This window comes from Nerophis ophidion, linkage group LG18 (genome assembly GCF_033978795.1).
Source record: "Nerophis ophidion isolate RoL-2023_Sa linkage group LG18, RoL_Noph_v1.0, whole genome shotgun sequence".
NCBI classification, from domain to species: Eukaryota; Metazoa; Chordata; class Actinopteri; order Syngnathiformes; family Syngnathidae; genus Nerophis; species Nerophis ophidion.
The window spans coordinates 48,245,386-48,268,254 of NC_084628.1; the positions used below are offsets into that span (position 1 = coordinate 48,245,386).

General features: G+C 41.8%; 1 protein-coding gene across 3 annotated transcripts in view; it reads left to right on the top strand.

The window, feature by feature from the left end:
• The window catches only part of LOC133537278 (synaptotagmin-like protein 2), a 62,718-nt gene that overhangs the window by 13,991 nt on the left and 25,858 nt on the right, over window positions 1-22,869 (top strand). For all 3 annotated transcript variants that reach the window (XM_061878269.1, XM_061878270.1, XM_061878271.1), the window contains exons 3-8: window positions 7,794-7,954; window positions 12,938-13,049; window positions 18,119-18,167; window positions 18,253-18,346; window positions 20,481-20,892; window positions 21,017-21,198. In XM_061878269.1, coding sequence (XP_061734253.1) covers window positions 7,794-7,954; window positions 12,938-13,049; window positions 18,119-18,167; window positions 18,253-18,346; window positions 20,481-20,892; window positions 21,017-21,198 — 1,010 coding nt within the window. The remainder of the gene's footprint in view (window positions 1-7,793; window positions 7,955-12,937; window positions 13,050-18,118; window positions 18,168-18,252; window positions 18,347-20,480; window positions 20,893-21,016; window positions 21,199-22,869) is intronic.

Here is a 22,869-nt window from a genome sequence, read left to right on the forward strand (position 1 = left end):
TAAAAACAAAGCAGAAGGCTAATCCCCACAGAACACCACTTCCCTCCATCCTGCAGCCAGATTTAAATGGAAAATGCGAGACTACTGGTCTAGGTAAGGAGTCAGTTAAATTAGAACACGTTTTTTCTGCTTTGAGTGTTTCAGAGTTAGACATGTGTGTTACTGAGGTGGCTAACTATGATGCGTGCAGTTTATCAAAGCAACAAACAAACAATCGGAAAATCCCCGTTACTGAGGTGGCTAACTATGATGCGTGCAGTTTATCAAAGCAACAAACAAACAATCGGAAAGTCCCACTCTCCCCTGTGGAGGGGGTCCGGTCCGATCCGGTGGCCATGTACTGCTTGCCTGTGTATCGGCTGGGGACATCTCTGCGCTGCTGATCCGCCTCCGCTTGGGATGGTTTCCTGCTGGCTCCGCTGTGAACGGGACTCTCGCTGCTGTGTTGGATCCGCTTTGGACTGGACTCTCGCGACTGTGTTGGATCCATTGTGGATTGAATTTTCACAGTATCATGTTAGACCCGCTCGACATCCATTGCTTTCCTCCTCTCCAAGGTTCTCATAGTCATCATTGTCACCGACGTCCCACTGGGTGTGAGTTTTCCTTGCCCTTATGTGGGCCTACCGAGGATGTCGTGGTGGTTTGTGCAGCCCTTTGAGACACTAGTGATTTAGGGCTATATAAGTAAACATTGATTGTTTTATTTTTCAATAAATCTCTCAGTTGCTTTCCAGCAATTGTATTTCCAGCCCCAACCCCGTCTCTCCTCCTGGCTGCTGCTTATAAAAGAGCGACAGGTGATTAGATAACAAGGCCCAGGTGGGCCATCTACGCGCATGTCGCTGCAGGCCCGCAGGCCACGCCCCCTCCACAGTTAGCTTCAGAATAACAATGTTATTACAAAGAATAAGAGACCTATTATACTCTAGAAATGTTGGTCTTACTTAAAAATGCACGTGTTTAGTTGTGTTCAGTGTTAAAAAAAATATTATATGTCTCTTACGGAAATATATTTTAAAATATTTGGCTTTTTGGCTCTCTCAGCCACAAAGGTTCCCGACCCCTGCTTTAAGTCGTATTGGTGTGCGAATGAGCTGAGGGAACACAGACTGGAGCGATTTCTCATTTGAATCACAAAATGGATCTCAACTTGGAAAAGCTTGCTGAGAAGGAATAATTCAATTGGAAATCCAGCCTGGACACACAGAGAAGACAAGTCACTGTTTAGTCTTCTCGAAGAAAAACAACTTCTTAATCTACTATTTGACTCCCTCGAATGGCCTTGATGCAACCAGGAACAGGCTGTTCTGAAGAACTCCCCCGAGGACTCCTTAAAGATGGACGCTTTTGACCTTCCTTTTTTTTTAACAACACCTGGTGTCCAACTTTGAGATCGGCCCCAGTCCACAAAAACATTTCAACATCTCTCCCAAGTTAATTGGGCATATATTCACGCATACATACTTACATTCAACCCCTCTCCCAATGTCACCCTTTTGTCTCCTTTTTAAGGAGCGCCCTAAGCAGCTGATCCATTGGCGGTCTCGTCTTGTCCCCCCTGTAACGTATGTCTCGTCTTGTCCCCCCTGTAACGTATGTCTCGTCTTGTCCCCCCTGTAACGTATGTCTCGTCTTGTCCCCCCTGTAACGTATGTCTCGTCTTGTCCCCCTGTAACGTATGTCTCGTCTTGTCCCCCCTGTAACGTATGTCTCGTCTTGTCCCCCCTGTAACGTATGTCTCGTCTTGTCCCCCCTGTAACGTATGTCTCGTCTTGTCCCCCTGTAACGTATGTCTCGTCTTGTCCCCCCTGTAACGTATGTCTCGTCTTGTCCCCCCTGTAACGTATGTCTCGTCTTGTCCCCCCTGTAACGTATGTCTCGTCTTGTCCCCCCTGTAACGTATGTCTCGTCTTGTCCCCCTGTAACGTATGTCTCGTCTTGTCCCCCCTGTAACGTATGTCTCGTCTTGTCCCCCCTGTAACGTATGTCTCGTCTTGTCCCCCCTGTAACGTATGTCTCGTCTTGTCCCCCTGTAACGTATGTCTCGTCTTGTCCCCCCTGTAACGTATGTCTCGTCTTGTCCCCCCTGTAACGTATGTCTCGTCTTGTCCCCCTGTAACGTATGTCTCGTCTTGTCCCCCCTGTAACGTATGTCTCGTCTTGTCCCCCCTGTAACGTATGTCTCGTCTTGTCCCCCTGTAACGTATGTCTCGTCTTGTCCCCCCTGTAACGTATGTCTCGTCTTGTCCCCCCTGTAACGTATGTCTCGTCTTGTCCCCCCTGTAACGTATGTCTCGTCTTGTCCCCCCTGTAACGTATGTCTCGTCTTGTCCCCCCTGTAACGTATGTCTCGTCTTGTCCCCCCTGTAACGTATGTCTCGTCTTGTCCCCCCTGTAACGTATGTCTCGTCTTGTCCCCCTGTAACGTATGTCTCGTCTTGTCCCCCCTGTAACGTATGTCTCGTCTTGTCCCCCCTGTAACGTATGTCTCGTCTTGTCCCCCCTGTAACGTATGTCTCGTCTTGTCCCCCTGTAACGTATGTCTCGTCTTGTCCCCCCTGTAACGTATGTCTCGTCTTGTCCCCCCTGTAACGTATGTCTCGTCTTGTCCCCCCTGTAACGTATGTCTCGTCTTGTCCCCCTGTAACGTATGTCTCGTCTTGTCCCCCCTGTAACGTATGTCTCGTCTTGTCCCCCCTGTAACGTATGTCTCGTCTTGTCCCCCTGTAACGTATGTCTCGTCTTGTCCCCCCTGTAACGTATGTCTCGTCTTGTCCCCCCTGTAACGTATGTCTCGTCTTGTCCCCCCTGTAACGTATGTCTCGTCTTGTCCCCCCTGTAACGTATGTCTCGTCTTGTCCCCCCTGTAACGTATGTCTCGTCTTGTCCCCCCTGTAACGTATGTCTCGTCTTGTCCCCCTTGTAACGTATGTCTCGTCTTGTCCCCCCTGTAACGTATGTCTCGTCTTGTCCCCCCTGTAACGTATGTCTCGTCTTGTCCCCCCTGTAACGTATGTCTCGTCTTGTCCCCCCTGTAACGTATGTCTCGTCTTGTCCCCCCTGTAACGTATGTCTCGTCTTGTCCCCCCTGTAACGTATGTCTCGTCTTGTCCCCCCTGTAACGTATGTCTCGTCTTGTCCCCCTTGTAACGTATGTCTCGTCTTGTCCCCCCTGTAACGTATGTCTCGTCTTGTCCCCCCTGTAACGTATGTCTCGTCTTGTCCCCCCTGTAACGTATGTCTGCTCCTAGCGGGACTGGGTCAAAATGTAATTGTAGTTCTTATGTGTTGTGTACATGTTAAGAATGGACAAAATAAAGCTTGTCAATGTCAATGAATGATGCTTTTATTATATGGCAAAATATATACTTTTACGAGAATAACTTTGTGTGTGGTGTGTCGGGTCTGTGTGACTCGTTTTCAATTTTTATTAAAAGAAAAATTATACTATTTAAGTAATTTTTCAAACTGAGACTCACTAACTTTGGCTCGTTTTCTGTGAAGAACATAGATCAGAATACATATTTAATGATGACACACCATACACCCCGCCTACAAAATTCTATTACTGTGAACTACAGTCACCGTCATGCAGGTTCAAGGGAGCACCAAGGAAGGTCATGACTTTGAGCAGAGTTGACTGTCTTTATTTTCTAATAACCCTATCTTGCCGATTGTATTGTACCATATGTCCCGGCAAGAAATCTGCGTTCAAAGGACTCCGGCTTATTAGTGATTCCCAAAGCCCAAAAAAAGTCTGCGGGCTATAGAGCGTTTTCCGTTCGGGCTCCAGTACTTTGGAATGCCCTCCCGGTAACAGTTTGAGATGCCACCTCAGTAGATGCATTTAAGTCTCACCTTAAAACTAATTTGTATACCCTAGCCTTTAAATAGACCACATTTTTAGACCAGTTGATCTGCCGTTTCTTTTCTTTTTCTCCTTTGTCCCACTCTCCCTTGTGGAAAGGGTCTGGTCCCCCCTGGATGAAGTACTGGCTGTCCAGAGTCGGGACCCAGGATGGACCGCTCGCCTGTGTGTCGGCTGGGGACATCTCTGCGCTGCTGATCCGCCTCCGCTTGGGATGGTTTCCTGTTGGCTCCACTATGGACGGGACTCTCGCTACTGTGTTGGATCCACTTTGGACTGGACTCTCACGGTTGTGTTGGATCCATTGTGGATTGAACTTTCACAGTATCATGTTAGACCCGCTCGACATCCATTGCTTTCGGTCCCCTAAAGGGGGGTGGGGGGTTGCCCACATATGCAGTCCTCTCCAAGGTTTCTCATAGTCATCACTGTCACCGACATCCGACTGGGGTGAGTTTTCCTTGCCCTTTTGTGGACTCTACCGAGGATGTTGTTGTGGTTCGTGCAGCCCTGTGAGACACTAGTGATTTAGGGCTATATAAATAAACGTTGATAGATTTTTCGAGTTTCTTTTCAGTCGCCCCCCTCTAGCTCTCTTTCGGGTTGCATGCGCTTCGTCTCGTTCCGTCGTTTTCTCCAACTCTCTCCCCGACGTTCACGACTGCCGCCCTTTTGAACAGTGCGAGAGGATTCATTAATCCTATACAGGTACACACACACACACACACACACACACACACACAGCAGGCCTAGACAGGAGGACAGAGTGTAGGTACACAGAACATCAGAGGGTCAAATGTGCGAGAAAATGAGAGCAGACAGTGTTGACAATCAATTTCGCCACCTTGTGTGGGAACCGCAAGTGCAGAAACACTAAAGAAGAATCCCAATGGGATGAAAAAATTGACAGATAAATTTTCCGCGCAACGTTCATATTTGCGTTACTCAGCCAGTGTTTCTGGGTCTGATGGACCCGTTGCATTTTGTGGCTTTTAATGGCTCACAATCCAACACTTTTATGTTGAAATACTGAACAGATGTTTATTGGGATAAGGTAAACATCTGTTCAGTATTTGAACACACAGACTGAGCAGGACTACATAGGAAGCAAACCACTAAAGCTTCAATGTGAAGTAGGGGTGATCGATTTTATTGTCGATACTATTGATACCTAGTATGGTATCAGTGTATAAATGATACTAAAAAAATGACATTGATATTTACCTTTATCTTCTTATTATTATTACAAAATATTTATTTTGGTTGTTTTATTTTGTGTTTGCTAACTCGAGGAGTAAGTCTGTGGATACAGGAAGCTTGTAAGTGCAAAACCCAAATCAACTTGTTTAGTTACTGTGCACTTTATTTTGTTCAAAAAGTGATATGTAATAATCAATACCATAAATGGAATATATTATCCTTACAACATTGCTGCCAAATTCTGAATTGAACAAGGTAAGCCTTTTAAAAATGTGTTCTTGTGTTTAGTTACTTGATATACGACATTTTCAGTTCTATTATTCTTTGTCAAAGTATCGAATCGGCATTTGAAACCGGATCGGATTTGAGGCCCAAAAAAAAATCGGATCAGGATTACTCTAGAGAAGTGATTCATATTTATATAGCGCTTTTTCTCTAGTGACTCAAAGCGCTTTTACATTGTGAAACCCAATATCTAAGTTCCATTTAAAGCAGTGTGGGTGGCACTGGGAGCAGGTGGGTAAAGTGTCTTGCCCAAGGACACAACGGCAGTGACTAGGATGGCGGAAGCGGGGCTCGAACCTGCAACCCTGAAGTTGCTGGCACGGCCACTCTACCAACCAAGCCACACCGCCTCTATCGATGTAGTATTTTGTTTAAATGATGAGCTACACATTATCATTCTAGTGGTACTCCTTAGCTGCGATGAGGTGGCGACTTGTCCAGGGTGTACGCCGCCTTCCGCCCGATTGTAGCTGAGATTGGCACCAGCGCCCCCTGCGACCCCAAAGGGAATAAGTGGTAGTAAATGGATGGATGGATGATACTCCTTAGGCCAGGCCTGGGCAATTATTTTGACTCAAGGGGCTAAAATTTAGAGAAAAAAATGTGTCTGGGGGCTGGGGTATCCAATTTTTAGAAACACTAATACAAAACCTTACAAAAATGTCTGATTAAAAGCTAAAAACGTTATGACGGACCGCCTTAAAAACAGAATGGAATTAAAAAAAAAATTTTTTACTGAATGAGACACCGAAAATGTCCATGAAAATAAATAATGTGGGATTTACAATATTAACTATGACCGATAAAAGACTGAATATTGACAACATATGAACGTCACCCCCCCTCCATCCACATATTTTACAATCAAGCGAAACGCAACAAAAATGCAACAAACACAGCGAAATATGAAGGGTAAAAAATAAGCCCAGCTAAAATCTGATGTATACGATGTATCACTAAGCTTTAGAACTCCGCATTTCACTTTCAGGTAACAGTCTGTGGAAACGCTCCCCACCCACAGTGCTTGGTTCCTTGTCTGAGCTGCTGTGAGTTAGAATACCATAGTAACTAATTATGTTACCTTAGTGACTAATTAGATGAGCATAGTAACTAGTATATCATGGAAAATCACATATTCTAACCATTGAAATACTTTGTATAGTTGAAGACTTTTGATCCTTACAAAAACATCACTGCACATCATAATGGCAGCTACTTTTTCTATCTTAAAGATCTAAGAAAAATTTTGGAGCCAGATTGAAAAGCTCAATGGGACGCATGCGGCCCCCAGGCCTTAATTTGCCCAGGTCTGCCTTAGACTAAATCTAAGACCTTCAGTAATAAAGTGTGTGCCATCTCAAGTGTTTCATGTGTGCTGGTAAAGTTCTGTCCTTATTACAAAGATACATATCTGAATTTTGCCAGCTCAAAATCATCATTTTATCAGATTTGATACGTTGTATAAACTTGCATGAATACAGTTGTTTGTGAACGTCTCACGCTGTCGTTGTGCGGGTTCCATGGACCACCAAGGAAGGACATGCCTGTTCAGGTTTGACTCTTGTTTATTTTTACAAATGAAGAAACTCTTTTGCGCCGTCGCTCTTCAATCGGCCGCATCTTCGTCGCCGTCTTGCTCTCTGTCGCTCATGTGCTGCGGGTTCTCCAACTCCTTCCTCCTCGTTTTTTCCTCCTTCTCCCCTTTATACACTGAGAGGAGGTACGTTAATTGTCTACAGGTGCGCGATCCACGCACCTGAACTCGATTGTGTCGTCGCTCCCGGCACGCCCAGCTTCTCCGTTCAGTCTTCATCCCCACCTCCTCGCCGCCATCTTGGGCCCCACTGCTCGTTCGCCCGCTCCGCCTCTCCACATTGTTATATTATAAAAAAACTAAACTGTAATTTTATGAGAAAAAATATGACAGTTGTGCTGCACAGCAGTGGGTTCTTTGGGCCATCACCACTCCTTTTCAGGATTAACAATAATGTTTATTTTTTAATAGATCGTGCAAAGTCCTTATGTGCTTTTCGGCAATTGTCTTTCCTTGATCGAGCACATGAATGGTTTCCCTTCAGAGTGGTCTGTCTTGCTCTCGCTCCCCTCGTGCTTCGCCAACCGCCATCAACCACCACTTCTTCCCGACTGCTGCCTTTAACAGAGGTGATTAGACAAACACTCTCAGCTGTGACATCTACGCACCTGTCGCTAATCTCGAAGCCGGTTCTGCCACACCCCGCCTCGCTGCAGGTCCGCAGGCCACACCCAGCACAATTCAATGATATAAAATTGTATGTGATTTGTCATAGAATAAATTGTGATTTCGACAGAAATAAATTGTATTTGCCAAAAAGACGTGGGAAAAATAAAATGACTATCATGCAAGCAGTGTTTCTAGTTGTTTGCCATAGTAACAGTATTGGTGCGCATCCTTCAGGAATCTGGAGAGTATCCTGAGCGGAGATTCATCGTCGTCAGACTCCAAACTGAAGTATCTGACAGGCGAATGGTTCTACGAGGCCAAGTCTCAAAGACACAGGGACAAGATCCACGGCTCTGAAATCATCCTGGCCTCCATGAAGCAACGGAGAGATTTAGGTGTGTGTGTGTGTGTGTGTGTGTGTTCTGGTAATGCGGACATGGCTCTGTTTACACAGTCACCTTTAGGGGACTTCTGACGGTATGGGGACCAAAACACCTTTTTAAATGATAGTCAGATCCATTGTGATGATGCCTAAGTGATTTTTAAGCTTTGGCCCATAAAACATGTTTACTGGTCAGCTTGAGTGTGAGACATTTGCACAGCAATTGTGAGGACCGGGTCGCATCATGATGCGGGGTATGTTCTCCCAGGAATGCAGACTAGCTACGGACACAGCGTGCGGGTACTAAATGATTTATTTAAGACATAAATCGTACGAGAACAAACAAAAACGTGCTCAAAGCACAGAAGGCCAAAAACAAAGGGGCTAGCGTGGGAGCTAGCAAGTAAAAGAGCCTAGCGGGGAAACTAGCCGGTACAGAGCAGGGAACACAAGTCATCCTCTGTTGCGTATCGCAAATTAGAAAGCCAGATCAAGTGAGGCCAGGGCATGGACTAAATAGCCCTCTAATTAGTGCCCGGGCAACAGGTGCGCATCCCGAACACCAACTCGAGGCAGGTGAATGCAATCTGCCGTCATGGCAACTGAAACAAACAAAATCAAGAGGTGCTGAAAACACAGGTGACTAGACAACGTTAACAGAATATGATCCAGGCAGTGGATCATAACAGCAATCTTGGTTTAGTTTTCCTTGGGATGGCATCTTCATACAGCATGATAATAAAACTTTATTACCTTAGAGGGGAACATTATCAGCAGACCTATGTAAGCGTCAATATATACCTTGATGTTAAAGAAAAAAGACCATATATTTTTTTAACCGATTTCCGAACTCTAAATGGGTAAATTTTGGCGAATTAAACGCCTTTCTGTTTATCGCGCTGGAAGCGATGACGTCAGAATGTGACGTCGCCGAGGTAACACACCCACCATTTTCATTTTCAACACATTACAAACACCGGGTCTCAGCTCTGTTATTTTCCGTTTTTTGGACTATTTTTTGGAACCTTGGAGACATCATGCCTGGTGGGTGTGTTGTCGGAGGGTGTAACAACACTAACAGGGAGGGATTCAAGTTGCACCACTGGCCCCAAAATGCCAAAGTGTCTGCCGCCAGACCCCCATTGAATGTGCCGGAGTGACTCCACATTTGACCGGCGATGCTAAGACAGACATGGCACAGAGATGTATGGATAACCTGCAGATGCATTTGCAACCATTAAGTCAACGAAATCACAAAGGTGAGTTTTGTTGATGTTGACTGCCAGCTAATTGATGCTAACATGCTACGCTAATCGATGCTAACATGCTATTTACCGGCGGTGCTAAAGCAGACATGGCACAGAGATGTATGGATAACCTGCAGATGCATTTGCAACTATATTACATTTCCTTCCACCCACATTTAATGCAAAACAAACACTTACCAATCGACGGATTTAAGTTGCTCCAGTGTCACAAGATGCGAAAGTCCTGATCGTTTGGTCCGCACATTTTACCGGCGATGCTAACGCGGCTATTCGGCCATGCTATGGCTATGAATAGCGTCAATAGCTATTTGCTCAATAGCTTCAGTTTCTTCTTCAATACTTTCATACTCCAACCATCTGTTTCAATACATGCGTAATCTGTTGAATCGCTTAAGTCGCTGAAATCCGAGTTTGAATCCGAGCTAATGTCGCTATATCTTGCTGTGGTATTCCCATTGTTTGTTTACATTGGCAGCACTGTGTGACGTCACAGGGAAATGGCCAGTGTCTTCGAAGAGAGACGAAAATAAGGCACTTTAAAGCTTTTTTTAGGGATATTCCGAGACCGGTAAAATTTTGAAAAAAAATACAACAAGCCACTTGGAACTGATTTTTATTGTTTTTAACCCTTTTGAAATTGTGATAATGTTCCCCTTTAAAGCAGGGGTCACCAACGCGGGCACCAGGTCGCCCGTAAGGACCAGATGAGTCGCCCGCTGGCCTGTTCTAAAAATAGCTCAAATAGCAGCACTTACCAGTGAGCTGCCTCTATTTTTTAAATTGTATTTATTTACTAGCAAGCTGGTCTCGCTTTGCTCTACATTTTTAATTCTAAGAGAGACAAAACTCAAATAGAATTTGAAAATCCAAGAAAATATTTTAAAGACTTGGTCTTCACTTGTTTAAATAAGTTCTTTTTTTTTTTTTTTAACTTTGCTTCTTATAACTTTCAGAAAGACAATTTTAGAGAAAAAATTCAACCTTAAAAATGATTTTAGGATTTTTAAACACATATACCTTTTTACCTTTTAAGTTCCTTCCTCTTCTTTCCTGACAATTTAAATCAATGTTCAAGTAAATGTATTTGTCTTTTATTGTAAAGAATAATAAACACGTTTTAATTTAATTCTTCATTTCAGCTTCTGTTTTTTCGACGATGAATATTTGTGAAATAATTCTTCAAACTTATTATGATTAAAATTCAAAAATATTATTCTGGCAAATCTAGAAAATCTGTCAAATAAAATTGAAATCGTATTTTAAAGTCTTCTGAATTTCTTTTAAAATTTTTGTTCTGGAAAATCTAGAAAAAATAATGATTTGTTTTGGTATATATGTAATATAGCTTGGTACAATTTGTCATATATTCTAACAAAGTGCAGATTGTATTTTAAACAATGTAAAACTGGTAATCAAAAATATGAAATTAATCTTAATCAGGAAAAATTGCTTTTTGTGGGTTCTTCCGAGGATGTTGTAGTCGTAATGATTTGTGCAGTCCTTTGAGACATTTGTGATTTGGGGCTATATAAATAAACATTGATTGATTGATTGATTGATTGATAATAATGTTCCATAAATTATTTTTTTAAATTTTTTTCAAAAAGATTCGAATTAGCTAGTTTTATTAATAATAACATAGATTTAAAGGTAAATTGAGCAAATTGGCTATTTCTGGCAATTTATTTAAGTTTGTATCAAACTGGTAGCCCTTGGCATTAATCAGTACCCAAGAAGTAGCTCTTGCTTTCAAAAAGGTTGGTGACCCCTGGGTTAAAATATGATTCACATTTGGAATTTTCCATCCTTCTATTTATGATAGTTGGAGTAGCAGACAACTTCATTACTGCTAAATAGCAGTTTTCAGTAATGTCACAGAAGATGCAGAATTTGCTTTAAAGGGGAACATTATCACAATTTCAAAAGGGTTAAAAACAATAAAAATCAGTTCCCAGTGGCTTGTTGTATTTTTTGAATTTTTTTTCAAAATTTTACTGGTCTCGGAATATCCCTAAATAAAGCTTTAAAGTGCCTTATTTTCGCTCTCTGCGAAGACACTGGCCATTTCCCTGTGACGTCACACAGTGCTGCCAATGTAAACAAACAATGGGAATACCACAGCAAGATATAGCGACATTAGCTCGGATTCAAACTCGGATTTCAGCGACTTAAGCGATTCAACAGATTACGCATGTATTGAAACAGATGGTCGGAGTATGGAAATATTGAAGAAGAAACTGAAGCTATTGAGCGAATAGCTATTGACGCTATTCATAGCCATAGCATGGCCGAATAGCTGCGTTAGCATCGCCGGTAAAATGTGCGGACCAAACGATCAGGACTTTCGCATCTTTTGACACTGGAGCAACTTAAATCCGTCGATTGGTAAGTATTTTTTTTCGCATTAAATCTGGGTGCAAGGAAACGTAATATAGTTGCAAATGCATCTACAGGTTATCCATACATCTCTGTGCCATGTCTGCTTTAGCACCGCCGGTAAATAGCATGTTAGCATCGATTAGCGTTGCATGTTAGCATCGATTAGCTGGCAGTCAACATCAACAAAACTCACCTTTGTGATTTCGCTGACTTAATGGTTGCAAATGCATCTGCAGGTTATCCATACATCTCTGTGCCATGTCTGTCTTAGCATCGCCGGTAAATAGCATGTTAGCATCGATTAGCTTGCAGTCAACATCAACAAAACTCACCTTTGTGATTTCGTTGACTATCGTTGCAAATGCATCTGCAGGTTATCCATACATCTCTGTGCCATGTTTGTCTTAGCATCGCCCGTAAAATGTGGAGACACTCTGGCACATTCAATGGGGGTCTGGCGGCAGATTTCTTGCCACTTTGGCATCTTGGGGCCAGTGGTGCAACTTGAATCCCTCCCTGTTAGTGTTGTTACACCCTCCGACAACACACCCACGAGGCATGATGTCTCCAAGGTTCCAAAAAATAGTCAAAAAAACGGAAAATAACAGAGCTGAGACCCAGTGTTTGTAATGTGTTGAAAATGAAAATGGTGGGTGTGTTACCTCGGCGACGTCACATTCTGACAGAAAGGCGTTTAATTCGCCAAAATTCACCCATTTAGAGTTCGGAAATCGGTTAAAAAAATAGATGGTCTTTTTTCTGCACCATCAAGGTATATATTGACGCTTACATAGGTCTGCTGATAATGTTCCCCTTTAACATTTGAGTGGTGCACCGTGACCCCAAACGGGACAAGCGGTAGAAAATGGATGGATGGATTTGAGTGGTGAAACTTCCTTTAAGAGGGCAGCTGTAGTACTGTATTCTGAGGTTCATGTCATGTTTAATTTGAACTTTTTTTTTTTAAAGGGTCCTCAGTAGTCACGTACAAATGTGTGTGAATTATTCAAAATGATTTCAATTTGGTCCCCATGAACCATATTAACTCTTTTTCCCCAGGGTCCCCAGTAAGTCTGATCATCACATTACTTCATCAATCCAGAGATTTAAAGACGTGTATGAGCTAACTGGCCAGTGGCCGTTTTACACCATTTTTTTATGCCTCCATAACTTGTAGAAAGGCTGGTCCCCACAAGTTCTGAAGAACTTGGTCCCCGTTCCAAATGATTACCAGTGTGTGTGGGTGTGTGTGTGTGTGTGTGTGTGTGTGTGTGTGTGTGTGTGTTTAGCACAGTGTAGTCAACAGAAAATTGCAATTCTGAAGTAATACTCACTTCATTTCGTTACAGAGGGATCTTTAAGAGCTGAAAGACCAAAAGCGCCCAGCAAACAAAGTTCTGACTTGGTGGCTCCATCAAAACCACTCAGACGTTTGGATACATCACAGCCAGAGGAGCTAAAGTATACTTTATTTTACATAACTTTATTACTTATGTGTTAGCGTCTTATGTGCTGTTTTACATGACACTTCCAGCTTGCAGACAACAAGAATCAGTCATTTTGAATCTAATGGGCGCAATCATTCCAAAAGTAGAAAGTATTATTAAACAGGGATGAAATTGCAATTTTACATGACAAAATATACAGTAGGAAAAATAAGTTTGTAATTTTATCATCTGAAAATCATAAAGGAAAAAAATTGCAAATATGCAACACGATTATATTACAGGAAAAAAGTGTTAGTTTTACACAAAATGTTTTGACCTTATGAGAATGAAAGTCACGCAGGTGTGAGAATAACGGGCATAATTGTACAAGAATATTGTTGAAATTCTCCAAAAGCAAAAATCATATGAAATTGTTATTTTTACAAGAAAAAATAAATATGTAAAATTATTTAAAAAATCCATCCATCCATTTTCTACCGCTTATTTCCTTTGGGGTGGCGGGGGGCGCTGGCGCCTATCTCAGCTACAATCGGGCGGAAGGCGGGGTACACCCTGGACAAGTCACCACCTCATCGCAGGGCCAACACAGATAGACAACATTCACACACTAGGGACCATTTAGTGTTGCCAATCTTGGAAAATTAAGTTGGATTTTTATCATCTTGAAATTGTACTCCTATGAATAAAACAATGCTATCTTTTATACAACACAAATCTAACAGGAAGAAAATGATCATTTTAAAATAATTCATCTATTGCTTTAAAAGAAGAAGAACTGTTAGAACAACGTATGAATATTGCAAAAAGTTTGCAATCCTGCACAAATAAAATACAAAAAAATTGTTGTGTGGGCAACACGGTGGTTCAGGGGTTAGTGCATGTGCCTCACAATACAAAGGCCCTGAGTAGTCCTGGGTTGGATCCTGCGCTCGGGATCTTTCTCTGTGGAGTTTGCATGTTCTCCCCGTGACTGCATGGGTTCTACTCCGGCTTCCTCCCACCTCCAAAGACATGCACCTGGGGATAGGCCCCTCCCACCTCCAAAGACATGCACCTGGGGATAGGCCCCTCCCACCTCCAAAGACATGCACCTGGGGATAGGCCCCTCCCACCTCCAAAGACATCCACCTGGTGACAGGTTGATTGGCAACACTAAAAATGGACCCTAGTGTTGTCCAGGGTGTACGCCGTCTTCCGCCCAAATGCAGCTGAGATAAGCTCCAGCACACCCAAAGACTACAAAAGGGACAAGCGGTAAAAAATGGATGGATGGATGGATTGAAATTTGTTGCAAATTGTTTAGTCTTTATTTGAAGCAGTGATGTGCGGTGAGTTTCATGGCTGTTGAGGCACTGACTTCATCACAGTCAGATTTACAAACATATGAACCCTAAAGAGTAGCTTATTCACCATTTGTTTGGCAGCAGTTAACGGGTTATGTTTAAAAGCTCATACCAGCCGCTCCTCCTGAACAAAAGCATCAATAACTTGTTTATAGAAGTCTTCCTTATCTTTCTTAAGTTTTAAAAGTCTCTCTGTCTCGATGGAGATGACTGGCAGGGAAGAAAGTCGTCCTTGATCGCTCCTGTTCCGACTGTAGCTTGTTGTCACTTGTTCTGCAGCCGAGGAGTCGCAAGAATGATCCCTGGGATCACTAGCGCCCTCTACCATGAGGCAGGAGATCTGCGTGCCTCACCCAGTGCCATTTCGCAGCCATTTTATGATTGCTCAGCACAAGAAACACGTTACACACATAGAGTTGTTGACAAAATACACTGTACATTATATACCTCAGCTAACTAAACTATGGAAATGTATAATATAATTCATATAGCAATAGTTTTTGAACATTTTAATAGCGACATACAGAGAGCTAGCAATACGGTTTCACTGCACAGCAGGCCAGCAGTTAGCCAAGTCATTGCGCAATCCATGGTGAGGCTCAGCTGGCTGCTGCCTCACCGCAAGTCTTTTCTCAGTATATGAACGGTAAATGTGAAAATTCAGCGATTTTTAATAAAAATAGTCTAAAATTGGTGAAGTTAAATGGAAAATAGCTTTATAGTATAATCACTGGATACATACTGTATAACAATTTTAAAAAATAGATATTTTTACATTCTTTTCATGCACGTCACTGATTTGAAGCGACAATGCACAGAAACATTAAGCTCAAAGACAGATATGTTCTGCACCAGATTATAGCTTAATAGCTCATTTCCATCTGCAGTCCCTGGTTATCTGAATTAAAGGGATACACAAATCATGCAATAAAATAAATAAAATCATAACCTAGCATGTAATCATATTAAGAAAAGTCATCAAATACCCTTTCATAGACACATACTTAGTATACAATACAACCACACCTCATTTACATCATCACTTAACAGGTACAACTTAATGTTTTAATGCTATATGTAGATGTTTAGTTGCAAGAATAAAGGCATAAACTTATGAAAAAGAAGTTGTAATAATACAGAACAATTTATCATTTTATTTAAAGGCCTACTGAAAGCCACTACTAGCGACCACGCAGTCTGATAGTTTATATATCAAGGATGAAATATTAACATTGCAACACATGCCAAGTTTACTAAATTGCAATTTTCAATTTCGCGCCGAAATATCCTGCTGAAACATCTCGGTATGATGACGTGACTTCACGGATTGTCGAGAACATTTTGTTCCAGCATTGTGCCAAGCAATTAAGTCGTCTGTTTTCATCGCGAAATTCCACAATATTCTGGACATCTGTGTTGCTGAATCTTTTGCAATTTGTTCCATCAACAATGGAGACGTCAAAGAAGAAAGCTGTTGGTGGGAAGCGGTGTATTGCGGCCGCCTTTAGCAACACAAACACAGCCGGTGTTTCATTGTTTACATTCCCGAAAGATGACTGTCAAGCTTTACTATGGAACAGAGCGGTCAAGCGAACACGGTTGGATTGGACCACACACACAAAGTACAGTGTATTATGCAGCCATCATTTCCAAAGATCGTGTTTCGAAGAGGGTCCCTAGGGAAGGGCAGAAATGGGCATCGCCACCACCCGTCGACTGGTGCTGAAGAAAGGTGCGGGGCCGACCTTCAGGTTGTACAGGTACGACCATATAATCTCACTAAAACACTAGTAACACAATAAGCAGATAAGGGATTTTTCAGAATTATCCTAGTAAATGTGTCTAATAACATCTGAATCGCTCCCACTGCCCTCTAGTCCTATTTTTTTCTTTCTTATCCTTCACTCTCACTTTCCTCATCCACAAATCTTTCATCCTCGCTCAAATTAATGGGGAAATCGTTGATTTTTTGGTCCGACTCGCTCTCGCTGCTGGTGGCCATGATTGTAAACAATGTTCAGATGTGAGGAGCTCCACAACCCGTGACGTCACGCGCACATCGTCTGCTACTTCCGGTACAGGCAAGGCTTTTTTATCAGCACCAAAAGTTGCGAACTTTATGGTGGATGTTCTCTACTAAATCCTTCCAGCAAAAATATGGCAATATGGCGAAATGATGAAGTATGACACATAGAATGGACCTGCTATCCCCGTTTAAATAAGAACATCTCATTTCTGTAGGCCTTTAACCAGAATGAAGACGAAAATTGACACAAATTACTTCCAAGTCTGGTAGGACACGAGGTGACCAATTTTCTCTGTATTGAATACAAAATACACAGCAGAACGAAATCCTCCACGCCCTCGTGAAAAGTCCCTGTCTTTGGACTCAGCAGTTGTTTGGGAGCATACCGGATCTCCGGAAAAGGATGGCAGAAAAACAAAACACGTTGACAACGTTTGCTCAGCTGGAAGCTTCTCCCACACCACCTGTGGGTGTGTTGGTGTGTTAAGTGTGTGTGTGCAGTCTTGGGACTTGTGTAAACAAAGGTGGTGCCGACAGGGAATATGTTAATTTCATTAACCCGGTAGCGACAGCTTGGCGTCTGGCATTGCTCCTTGTGGTTCATGTTGGGTTAAGATGTTTAACTCTGAAGACCCTCACTTGGTAATTGCTGTGAATGCAGAGTGACCTCTCTGACAAGGTTGGGGTTGGGGTTAGGTAAGGTTAAAAAATAAAAATATTTATCTGGAACTCAGAGGATGTGCACGGGCTCAGGTGGTCTCCTCCTCCCAGATAAAAGAAAAGGGGATAAAAGAAGGGGAGTGGGGGGTGGTTTGAAAAGTAGGGTTAGGGCTCGGTAGTTATTGTTTGTATGAAAAAGGAGTTGTGGTTATGTTTAGGCATATAGGGAGGTATAGTTGAATTGAAAGAAAAAGTTATGGTTATGATTGTAATGATGTTATATGGTGCAAAAATGAGAATATGGTAGTGTGGAGGAAGGGGGAAAGGGGGGGGGCAGGTGGTGAAGGGAGGGAAAAGAAAAGTAAAATATGTATATGTACCCTTCCCTGGGATGTAAAATATCTCCAATCCTTGCAGATCCCACCCCTATACCGTAGAAGATCGTTAAAATAGGCGTTTCCAACTGGAGTGGTAGTTAAAATTCACTAAAAGACCTTGGAATTGATGAGTCTATGGATGAAGAAAAGGGAAAGTTAAAACAAGCATATGTTACATCACACAATGAAATAGAAATACATATAAAGTGCTGTTTGTTGTCCACAGGTTAGGGTTGGGGTTACGGTTAGGCTTTTTCTGAAATGGAATTGTAAGAAGGGCAACATCATGTTCCGTGGATTGTTTTATGACAGGATATATGTTGGACTATTTTAGGAATTTGTTGTAAGGAAAGCTGACTTCTTGTTCAGTAGTCCAAATGTTCAAGAACAATCCAACATGCTCTTTTAACACAGTCAATATTGGGTTTTCTTTCCCTGTGCAAATACTCTCCAACCATGCGTGCGGAAATGACTTAAAGTGTGCCGTTTTTCAGTCCTGTTTATCTTTGCACTGCAGTTAATTCTCATGAAAAACATTGTCAAGATCAGGAAAGGAAAGGGAAACACTGGTGTTTGTATTCTTTTATTGTGGCGATTACTTCTTAAATGCCAGAAACAAACAGTAGTATTTGAAATCCACCTTTTTGCATGTAAAAATTCTCATCTTTCCTCGCAGTAATGCAGAAAAAGAGGATCTCAGATCAGCCGCCTGGTCGCCGAGAATTGTAGGCATTTTTGTCATGCAATAATAAGCACTTACTTTTTTTAGGTGTATGTCATTTCTTAATTTTTGTTTTGATTATCTCCAAGACGAGACACAACCCTTTCAACAGAGCTCACCGTAACGTGGCCAAGTTCGCCGAAAATGCTGAGGTCTGTTCAAAGAGTCAAGAGTCCGAGACCGGTAAGGCTCAGCAAAAATGGTAAACACACATTATAACAGTGCTGTTCAACTGGGGACCAGACTTTGTCCTTTACTATTGTTTTTATTTGAACTACAAATTGTCCTAGAACTTTTACATCATTAAATGATAGTCAAGAATTAAGCAAAAAGTGGACAACGATGAAGCACTATGTTATCGCTAGTTAAAGATCCTCTATGACAGGAGTGTTCTGTGATTTTTAAAGTTCTGCCACTTTACTACTCGTCAAACATCCTTTAGACAAGACAATCCTGCTGCTGTTATTAACGACCTACAGCGAAAAGGCCAGTTAAAGGCCACTGCAGACCAAATCTGATTTTATTGCCACATCAGTAGGTAGTTCCAAACCACATCTTTTCAAATGTGCGTTTTCTTTATTTTACTACTGAAATTGACATTGTAGATTATCACTGAAAGCATCAAAACTATGAATGAACACGTGGAGTTATGTACTTAACAAAAAAGGTGAAATAACTGAAAACGTATTTTATATTGTCGTTTCTTCAAAATAGCCACCCTTTTGGTCTGATTACTTTTTTACAAACTTGGTATTCTCTCCATGAGCTTCAAGAGGTAGTCACCTGAAAGGGTTTTTCACTTCTCAGGTGTGCTTGAAGCTCATGGAGAGAATGCCAAGAGTGTGCAAAACAGTAGTCAGAGCAAAGGGTGGCTATTTTGAAGAAACTAGAATGCAATCTATGTTTTCAGTTTTTTCACCTTTATTTGTAAAGTACATAACTCCACATGTGTTCATTCATAGTTTTGATGCATTCAGTGACATTCTAATAGTCATGAAAATAAAGAAAACCCATTGAAAGAGGAGGTGTGTGCAAATTTTTGGCCTGTACGGTATATACAGTATATACATATTTATATATATATATATATATACACAGATACATATACATGAATGTGAATGTATTTATTGGTCATATATATACATATATATGTATGTGTGTGTATGTATATATGTGTGTGTGTGTGTATGTAATGTATGTATATATGTATATATGTGTGTGTGTGTATGTATATGTGTGTATATGTATATACACACAGTATATCTATATATGTATATGTGTATATATATATATATATATATGTATATATATATATATATATATATATATATATATATGTGTGTATATGTATATATATATATATATATGTGTGTATATATATGTGTATATGTATTTATGTATATCTATATATATGTGTGTATATATATGTGTATATGTATTTATGTATATCTATATATATGTATGTATATATATATATATGTATGTATGTATGTATGTATCAATGTATATAAATAAATAATACATATACTTTAATTCCGATTGTTGAAGGACTACAAGTGATGTTCACGTTGTGGCATATTTGCTTACATGTTACGTACATTGCGTCCGTTGTTTACATAAGTGAGTTAAAGCTAAAGCAAATGTAGATTCACGCTGATGTCAGTGTTTCCTCTACTTAACAGACATAAAAAGATTAGAAACTGAATTAATATATACACTATATACATCCATTCTTATATTCTGTTATTTTGATTTAGTTTCACATAACCAAAACAAATGTTTAAGGTTTAGCAACATGTATTTTATTTTGTAGTAGCAAATTCCTTGATTATTTGCGGAATCCGGTCAACTTAATTTGGTTTCACTTTATAGAACAGCGCATTAATGTGACTTTTGGGCTACTTTGAGGTCCATGCGCATTTATACTGGTGTTTGATAAAGATTACTTTTTACTAGTAATCTAAACAGTCAGCTGTAAAAAATCGATTTATGAAAAAATTCGAACTTGGTCTACTTTGGCCTGCAGTGTAAACGTAGTCAAAGATCCTGTACATAACAGAAGTAGTCTTTTGTTTTTAAGGTTCTACAATAATGGTTATCAAGGATCTTATATATGACAACTGGCTTTAAACTTAAAAGGTCTTTTTATACGGCTCAGTTTTCTGTTGTGTTTAGGAAATGCTCCAAAAGCGTTTGAAGTGAACATGCAGGCCGGTTTGATCACATTTAAGGACCAGATTTGGAAGGCGGCCACCAGTTGGAGTAAAGTGGTCGTAAAGTAAAAGTTTACCAATATGGTATTTTACTGACCCCGCAGAGTCCGCCTCCTCCCTGAAGTATCGACAATCAGGTGGGAGCAGTCACACCTCGGACACCTCCACCACGTCCGGTGGCTCCTTTGCAGGGTACAAACCTGTGCCCAAAATCAGGACATTTGTATCGAAACAGAACACCAGCCAGTCAGACAGCAGTGGTGTAGCCTTGGATTCTCGGGTGGGTTCACTGGGGGTCGTCCCAGCCCCGAGAAAGAACACCTGGCAGAGTTCCAGTGGAAGCTCCAACCTGTCCAACTTGAAGGGTCAAAAAAATGAGGCCATGGTGTCCGCCTTACCGTTCCATTCTAATGGGATCTCCCAGCAGCCCAAGTGTGACGTGTCTCAAGTTTTGTCTCATTCCAGTCTATGGACACAAGAGGGAGACAAAAAGCTATCTTCTCTAACTATTGACAGGTGAGAAGCCTTTTCCTTAAATAACTTTCTTCAGACTTCTTAGTGGCTGAAACTGTCTCAAGGTTAGATCTTATAGCAGCCTATGTTGCTTGGAAATAACCTTACACGCCATGTACCCTTTCAGAACTTTCCCAAGAGGTGGCGAGTCACTTGACAAAAAAAACGCAGAGATGACCGAAACCAATGTGATCCAAAGAGATCATTCCAACCGAGCCCCGGGAAGTAGTGTCCTGCATCTCGATACTGGAGGCAGTGTGTTGACAGCAACTGAGGAACCTGTGTGGAGTTCTGCTCAAAGTATAGTAGGTATGTTTACTAGAACAAATTCATCCCATCCATGCATCCATTTCCTACCGCTTATTCCCTTCGGGGTCGTACATACTTGCCAACCTTGAGACTTCCGATTTCGGGAGGTGGGGGTTGGGGGGCGTGGTTAAGAAGGGAGGAGTATATTTACATCTACAATTCACCAATTTGAGTATATATATATATATATATATATATATATATATATATATATATATATATATATATATATATATGTATATGTGTGTGTGTGTGTGTGTGTGTATGAAATACTTGACTTTCAGTGAATTGTAGCTATATATCCATCCATTCATTTTCGACCGCTTGTTTCCTTTTGGGGTCGCGGGGGGCGCTGGCGCCTACCTCAGCTACAATCGGGCGGAAGGGAAAGTACACCTTGGACAAGTCGCCACCTCATCGCAGGCCCAACGCAGATAGACAACATTCACACTCACATTCACACACTAGGGCCAATTTAGTTTTGCCAATCAACCTATCCCCAGGTGCATGTCTTTGGAAGTGGGAGTACCCGGAGGGAACCCACGCATTCACGGGGAGAACATGCAAACCCCACACAGAAAGATCCCGAGCCTGGGATCGAACCCAGGACTGCAGGACCTTCGTATTGTGAGGCAGACGCACTAACCCCTCTGCCACCGTGAAGCCTCTAGCTATATATATTTATTTTATTATACATAAACAAAATAAATAGTTGCATTTCAGACGGCACCTATCAAATACACAGTAATAAAAACACAGTTGTTCTACTAACTGTACTGTGCTTGCTGGTTACTAAAAAAATAACAACAACACTTACCTTTCACTATTTCAGTCACCTTTGTTCTGCCATTTGCGTACTGGCGAGAGTCACTTACCGTCAGGTGCGCAACACCACGTAAATCGTTGGCCAATCAAAAAGCAACCCCATAACGCTATAGCCAACATTCACCAGGAGATGCCGACAGACAACATAGAATCACTCTATTACAGACGGCGTCGCCATGGCTGTGACTTCCTCCTTCTTCTGCTTCGTCTCCTTGTGTGAGCAGTTTTTTATTAAAATCATATTTTTTTTAAATATTGGGAAAGCGGACGTGAAAACAGGCTGTCGCCACTCAGGTCCGCATGGAGTTGGAGGGGGCGTGGCCTCCAGCTCAGCTGATTTTCGGGAGAAAATTTCTTCCGGGAGGTTTTCAGGAGAGGCGCTGAATTTCGGAAGTCTCCTGGAAAATCCGGGAGGGTTGGCAAGTATGGGGACGCGGGGGGCGCTGGTGCCTATCTCAGCTACAATCGGGCATAGGCGGATTACACCCTGGACAAGTCGCCACCTCATCGCAGGGCCAACACAGATAGACAACATTCACACACTAGGGACCATTTAGTGTTGCCAATCAACCTATCCCCAGGTGCATGTCTTTGGAGGTGGGAGGGGCCTATCCCCAGGTGCATGTCTTTGGATGACAAATTCAAGACTTCCTGTAATTACATTTCTTTTGGACTCCAGGTGCTGTCTATTTTTCCATTCTCTACTTTTTGTCTTGTTTGAGAGGAGCCTATCCCAGCTGATTTTGGGCAAGAGGCTGTTAACCCTGAACTGGTTGCCAGTCAGTAACGTGGCACATCGAGACAAACCATTCACACTCACATTCACAGCTTTAAAAAAAATCGAAC